At 48.1% G+C, this 7,500-nt stretch overlaps 1 protein-coding gene across 3 annotated transcripts in view; it reads right to left on the bottom strand.

Annotated features, from left to right (window-relative positions):
• The window catches only part of atp8a1 (ATPase phospholipid transporting 8A1), a 227,898-nt gene that overhangs the window by 67,253 nt on the left and 153,145 nt on the right, over positions 1 to 7,500 (bottom strand). For all 3 annotated transcript variants that reach the window (XM_063189764.1, XM_063189766.1, XM_063189763.1), the window contains one exon: positions 5,641 to 5,751. In XM_063189764.1, coding sequence (XP_063045834.1) covers positions 5,641 to 5,751 — 111 coding nt within the window. The remainder of the gene's footprint in view (positions 1 to 5,640; positions 5,752 to 7,500) is intronic.

The raw sequence follows: 7,500 nt of genomic DNA, 5'->3' as shown, positions 1-7,500 counted from the left end.
GCATTCAGGCGGACATCATGGCCGGCGAGGCTGCATTGTGAAGCAGGGAGGGAGGGGAGGGGACGGGGGGTGGCGGAGGAAAGGGTGCAGGGGAGGCTCTTTTCGGGGTGCTGGCGTGCCACTAATCCCTCCGTTTTTCCCAGACAACAGGGCTTTGGCGGCCGGGCGGGCTTATTATTGCACCTCCCAGCAGGAGGGGGGCCAACCGTGGCATTGGCGTTAAATATCTCATGTCGCGGCTTTTAGCGACGGGAAACAACTTTTTGGCGAGTGTGCTCGGAGGAAGATATTTCATGTTTTTTTCTTTATTTGCTAATAAAAAAGGAGGGGGTCAGCGACGCAGCTGTTTTGACTGACCAAAGCACGTGGTCATTGATACGGTCAAGGCAGATGCCAAACGCCCCCTCCTCAACCGCTCAGCTTGCGTAATGCCAACGGAACGACCAGGGTCTTTCTGTATTTGTCAAGCAATTAGGGGTATCGATTTACCATAATAGGAGAACGCATGGGGGTATTAGCGTAATAGCACTTAATTCACTCCAATCTGCATGACCGAGTGAAAATAACAGCAATCAGAGGTGATTTCTACATACGCTCATGTCAGCAACAGTGAGAGGCAGCTGCTTCGATGCGGGCAAAAAACACAAGCACGTCCGGCCGCACATGGAGTTGAACCCAGCTAGCAAAATTACGAGGCAACATCGATCCCTAACCACACACTGAAAGACCCACATTCGGCGACAGTATATCACAATATTTGGCAGAGGCCAAAGTTATTGTAACTGTTTATGTAAGACTTTTGGCTATGGGGTATAGGGCCTTTTCCTTCCAATAACATTCAAAGAATAACGGGGTCGGACAAAGCCTTGGCCAAGAAGAGGTCGTCAGATTTCTATAGGGAGCGCCACATTTTCTGGTGCCCGAATTGAAACCTCTGAGCTGGTAAAAAAAAACAAAAAAACACAACACAACAAAAATCCCCCAACACGCATAAACTGAGGTAAACCTATTAGTGCGACAAATGTAACTTTTAGCCTCCCCCTGGGAGACAGGCATCTCGGGTGTCAACAGCGCTCACAAAATGGAGGTGTTGGATACACGGCTAGCCAGGGAAACAGCAGGGTCCGTGGCCTATTATGTGTTTCAAATCCCCCTAGGCGGACGGAGGGGAGGTGGACTCCCTCCCTCCCTCACCGCCACCCCCCGTAACAAAAGGTGTGTTGGGGAGGAGATCGCCTTTCGATTCAGAGGGGGGGGAAAAACAGGAGGTTTGGGTTTTTGCCGTCTGAATGTATCTGCTGAATGTGCCTGCCACCGCGAGAGAGGGCTCGGGGCGAGAGTCGCAAGTAATACTCCGTGGCATATCAAAGCTGTGGAACAGCTGCAGCTGTAGAATCATGCTTCCCATTGTGGGGAGAGAGAAAGAGGACAAGAGAGAGAGGGAGGGAGAGAGAGAGAGAGAGAGAGAGAGAAAGAGGACAAGCGAGAGAGAGAGAGAGAGAGAGAGAGAGAGAGAGAGAGAGAGAGAGAGAGAGAGAGAGAGAGACAGACAGAGAGGGAGAGAGAGACCCAATACTACAGTACAGGTTGGTGTGGATTGAAAAAAAAAAGCTAACACGCTTCTACTTCCGAGCCGGTGTTGCTGTGGGAACAAACGACTGTCCCGGGAGCGAGAGAGAAAAAAAGCCGCCGCCACAGCTGCAGCGCTCTGATTGGCCACGGCAGCCGCTAAACAACCCAATCAATCTTGATGTTATCACCCGCAGCACAACACTACAGCACGCCGCCACCTGTGATGATAATGAACCAAACACATTTCACCACAGCGTTCACAGTCTCAGCCAGCCTAACGGTTAGCACCGTTCGAGAGATTTTTCAACATTCCGCCGCAAAGAATACAGTGAAAAGGTCTCCTTCCACTCCTTCCCTCAGCAGTAACTCTCCCGTCCCCTAAGAAAACATGACAAAAGAAAAATCCTTGACGACCAAAGCCAATGTCTAAGATGAAGGCCCTTTTAAATGTCATCAAAAGGATCAAATGCTCTGCTGTGGCGGACAGTTTGCAGTGCTCAGGGTCCCACATCGAACGCTCGGAGGACAAAGTCTGCATGTGAGATGAAATACCTTCCTGCACTCCCCTGCGTACCCTCCCGTCCTCCTCTCCTCCACCCAGTCCGGCACAATACAACATTACAACCCAAACAAGCCCTGTCATCCGCGAAAACTCATGATTCATTTCCAGCCCTCGTTTTGCTTTCATAGTCTGGTTGCAGCCGCAGGAGAGGACAGGCCTGGAATCTGAGGGGCTTTGAGGAGATTTACCACAGCACATAAAACAAAATGGAGGGGAGGTGGGAGGTGGGGGGAAGACAGACACATAAGTACTGTAGTACTGTGTGTGTGTATGTGTATATGTGTGTGTGTGTGTGTGTGTGTGTGTGTGTGTGTGTGTGTGTGTGTGTGTGTGTGTGTGTGTGTGTGTGTGTGTGTGTGTGTGTGTGTGTGTGTGTGTGTGTGTGTGTGTGTGTGTGTGTGTGTGTGTGTGTGTGTGTTGCATGCGCGTCTGGCTAGGAGGAGAGTACTCCGTGTGGGGGAGGGTAATGGGTAACGGGTCACGGGTCAAGTGGCATGCATACAAAAACATAAAGTGACGGTTAAAAATGACTACAGTTGTACGTGTTAGCCTTTTCAGCGTTTTCTCGCTTTTCCAGCGTTTTCCACTGATGTGTTGCAGTAAAGCGCCTGGATGAGAAACGAGTGGGAGTGCGGGGTGAGGCTGAGGCCGGGTTCGAGCCCGGGTTATCCCGGGCCCTGGGTCCATGTGTATTGTAACGCTATGGAACTCCTTATGCCGCCTCTAATATAAGCCCACAGGGGGGAGGTTCATATTTCTTGTAGGTCTTGTAGGGCTTGTGGTGCTTTATGGTCCAAATGAAGGCTATCTCTCCCTCTCTCTTCCCCCCCTGACTAGCAAATGGAGCATCACATAACCCTGACACCTGTGCTGATGCTGTCATGACAAGGGAGCGACACTGTACAACTGGCCTGCAGGCAATCCCTGAAACCCAAGCCAGCAGACAGTTTATGTCTTACTTACTTACTTACGGAGTGTGTATGTGTGTGCGTGCCTGTGTGTGTGTATGCGTGGGTAGTGGGAGAAGGAAAGAGAGGCTTAATGATTGTATGTATAGTGTGTGTGTGTGTGTGTGTGTGTGTGTGTGTGTGTGTGTGTGTGTGTGTGTGTGTGTGTGTGTGTGTGGTGTGTGTGTGTGTGTGTGCACATGTGTGTGTGTGTGTGTGTGTGTGTGTGTGTGCGTGTGCGCGCGCCCTTGTGTAGGTGTGTGTGTGTACGCGTGAGAGACAGGGGGGATGACATGTCAGTGCCGGCGTCTGAATCTTTGGCCCGGATGACCAGACAGTCAACAAGCGCGGAGATGTCGTTGACGGGAGGAAGGGATGGTTGCTGGGTCGGAGGGTAGGAGAGGAGCTAGTCTGGCTGCTCAGCTCGGGGTCTCTGTGTGTCTCTAAGCAGACTGATTTAGGACTCCTAATGACAGACACATGCTGTAGCTGTCAACATAACCAACAGGCAGAACATACAGGGAGATTTAAGGGGGAGCGCGGAGCACAGAGCACGGCTTCTTGTAGGCCCTATTTAACATACACCCCCCCCCACAGGAAAACTCCAGGGCTCCTCTTGCAGGGGCCGAAAGGATGTATTAATTTATACAGCAGACATATTTGGCGTGCGAGAACAGACATTGAAGTTTCTTGGGAGTAGATATTTAACATGATATAAAAAAAATTGACCCATAGCTCTTCCTTGAATCGCTGTGTGTGTTCCGTGTCTTGGCCACGTTGACACGGTGATAACGTGTTAATCATTGCAAATCATTTTTTAAAGCATTTTCTTCCTTACATGAATGTAATTAATGGCAAAAGGCTTCTGTAATTGTGATTCAGAGGAGTCACTAAATTACACTCCAAATGTTGGACACATTTTAAAGAGGAAAACTCTGACCTGGTCAATCCTTTAACAGGATTTCTTAGTTCTCTTCTTTATTTCCCCCGCTCAAACTCTCTCTATTATTTCTGCCTTGATTTTTTGAGTATCCACAATGACATTGATTTGTGTTGGTCCCTTTTAAAAGTTCAAAATGCACAATTACACACATGATAATTATTATTTATTAAGAGGAAACCGGTGATTAATCGAAATTAATCACAGGAATTTGGTCCGGTTAATGAGTGCATATGTTTTAATCATTTGACAACACTGTAATGTTTACACAGGCAGCCATGGGATGGAGTTTTAAGGCTTGACCATTAAAAGTTAAAAGTTCAATTGCAGGAGGGGAGTTGGGCCACAAATCTTTCAGCAAAATCAGATGACTTGGCATCTGACCCCCCCTTTGAAACGTCCCAAGGAAGAAGAAGAAAGAAGAAAAAACACTCAGCCATTCCTCAGACACGGTGCTTCCCTTCAGCCAAGTACGTTTCGGTTCTGTCAAAAGATCAAAAAGCCGCGTCGCCCTTGCACTGATAAAGCCCTCGGCTCCGCTGATAGCCAGAGGACTCTTACACTTGTCAGGGAGAGTAGAGCCCTTGTCTGTCCGGACCTCTGAGGCCCGCTGTCAGAGCACCACCTGGGTCCTGTCAAATGTCATCGGTAACGAATGGCCTGCCAGGCTGCCACAGACAGGCCCTGGTACATCTAAGAGGATTTCTCTGGCCTAACATTCCACATTCACGTGATTCCGGAAGAACGTGTGACTTTTTTGAGCGTCAATATGCTTCAGAGAGGTTCATGTACATCAGTCAAAATACAGACTTCACAAACAAAAATTGATGCAAAATACGTATATAGAACGATGTAAAGAAGTACATATAGTGCTACACTACCTAGTGAAAAAATGGTCTCGAAGATGTGTTTCCACTATGGCTACTTAAATACAGCATATTGTCCAAGACAGCCCTCTTCTTGGCAAAGATAGAGGTCGTTGATGCTGTCTTGAAATGGTCATGGTTGCATTGGAGTTAACGGATCAGAAAACGGTGTCTGTCCAGGAGGTGATGCAACAGATGTGAACTGCTGGCCACTGTGCTGAGCCATCTGTGAAACATCTTTTTCCCTTTCAACAACTAGCTCATGCAGCTAAAGAGAACAGCAGCCATGAAGACATATCAATTATGTATTATTATTTCACTTACCGTGTTTGTTACCACCAGTCTATAACAAGAGGAACTCCACAATCTACACTATCAAATTCAAAATCCATCCAAGGTTTCTTTTCTATTTTTTTTTGGTCTTTGACCTGTCTTAATGTATGTTGTGTATATGGGTGTCTTGAAATGTTATTTTGGGCATTATGTGTAAGTTACTTCACACCTTAATTTCCCCCTGGGGATCAATGAAGTTACTCTAATCTATTCTACTCAACTCTAATACTAATGCATCGTCAGATAGGCTGCGATGAAATGGTTTATGGTTTATTTCAGTTTACAAAACCATCAAGTGTCATTTGACATCCAGATGGCTTCAAATAACAATACCTGACAAGAAGCAGAAGCAACACAGTACATCTCACACTGACATGGCATGTTCCATGTAGGGTGTGAAGGTATCAGACCTAGACTGACCTCAATGATGTAGAGCACGATGTTCTTGTAGAAGCAGTAGAGGATGCACTTGGCCACGCGGTTGTAGTTCCAGGCCCCGTGGACCAGCAGGAGGTTCTTCAGGTACTTGAACTGTGAGGAGGGAGAGAGGGAGAGAGAGACAGACAAAGAGAGAGAGAGACAGACAGAAACGGAGACAGAGAAGCAGAGTAACAGAGACAGTGAGATTTAATATGTCTTCATTCAGGAACATTAATCCATCATTCATTACCAGTCGTGAGAGAGTAAAGAGAGAGACTAAGAGTGAGAAAGAGCGCAAGAGTGCGAGAGAGAGAGAGAGAGAGAGAGAGAGAGAGAGAGAGAGAGAGAGTAAGAGAGTAAGAGAGTGAGAGAGACCAAGAGTGCAAGAAAGAGAGAGAGAGAAGGTGAGGAGAGGCACAGATAAGTGTGATGGCCAGGGAGGACAGGCAAGAGACACATGGAGCTGAAAGATGACTGCAACACCCGCTTCAATTGCCAAATACACCCCCAACAAGGGACGCTAGCGGAGATTTGTTTGCCCAATTAAAACTACGGTAACAATCTAATCGGAAGGTCTTGGATGGAAGGAAACTGGTGGAGTGGACGACGCAGGGGGGGAGGACACAATTCAACATTCCGCTGACCTGACACATTCTCCATGTTCCTGGGGGGGTGATTTTGTAACAGTTTTTTAGACTATTTGTTGGGGATATAGGAGTGTTGCCAAGGGGCGAAGAAGAGAAAAGCACCTTAATCTCTCTCATTTAAGGAAGGGAGCTGGGGAGGCAAGGAAGCAGGAGACCCTCGGGGGTGGGGCTGAGGGGTGGGAGATGGATGGAGGAACATGTGGTGATGCTGAAGATCCCCTCCATTTACGACGGGCGCCACTTTTGTATCCCTCTTGCTGCAATCTTTGCTCCGAAATAACCAGCGCAGGTGCACCTCGGAATGTTAGCGCCCAGACAGACGGAGCGAGGTCACTCCCTGGCGACCAGAAACGGAACACGGAACGCGTTACCAGGAGTACGGTTGTTGCTACGGAGCCATTGTGGCTGCTAAAGGCTGACTGTCCGTCATGAGGGCTGTAGTAGTCAGCTCATTCCTCATTCCTGGTGCTCGTGAGATTGATGGACAGGCTAACCGGTTGCTGTCTAAGCACAACACAGATGTCCAGCTGGGATAAACATGCCTGACATGCCTTTGGGTAAACACAGGGTCAGTTACAACCGGGGTGTGCGGTGAGAACCGTGTGTGTTGTGTGTGTCGTGTGTGTGTCGTGTGTGTGTGTGTGTGTGTGCCTGTGTGTGTGCCTGTGTGTGTGCGTGTGTGTGTGTGTGTGTGTGTGTGTGTGTGTGTGTGTGTGTGTGTGTGTGTGTGTGTGTGTGTGTGTACAATAATATGAATCTGGGTGTGACTGTGTGTCTGCTTTGCATGCTTTCTATGTGTCAACATTGTCCGTACAGTAAATGCATCTGCTCACATGCACTAACTATACTGCAAATGTGTCAATAAATGTGTGTATATTAGGGTCCATTAGGGTGTATAGGTAACCGTGTGTGTGTGTGTGTGTGTGTGTGTGTGTGTGTGTGTGTGTGTGTGTGTGTGTGTGTGTGTGTGTGTGTGTGTGTGTGTGTGTGTGTGTGTGTGTGGGCGCGTGTGTGTGTGCCCGTGCGTGCATGTGTGTGCATGTGTATGTGTGTGCGTGTGTGTGTGTGAGTTTGTTGCAAAAGGGTGAATTAGTGTGGTTGAGGGTGTGTGTAGGTGTAAGGAAGTTTTGGTGGTGAGAAGGAAGTAAGAAAGTAAGAGAGTGAGTGAGTGAGTAAGGGAAGAGGGTTTTGTGAGTAAGAAAGTAGGTTAATG

The sequence above is a fragment of the Engraulis encrasicolus genome, chromosome 23, assembly GCF_034702125.1.
Source record: "Engraulis encrasicolus isolate BLACKSEA-1 chromosome 23, IST_EnEncr_1.0, whole genome shotgun sequence".
Lineage (NCBI taxonomy): Eukaryota > Metazoa > Chordata > Actinopteri > Clupeiformes > Engraulidae > Engraulis > Engraulis encrasicolus.
Note: the sequence above shows the minus strand (reverse complement) of the source record. Positions and strands in the feature narration are given on the sequence as shown.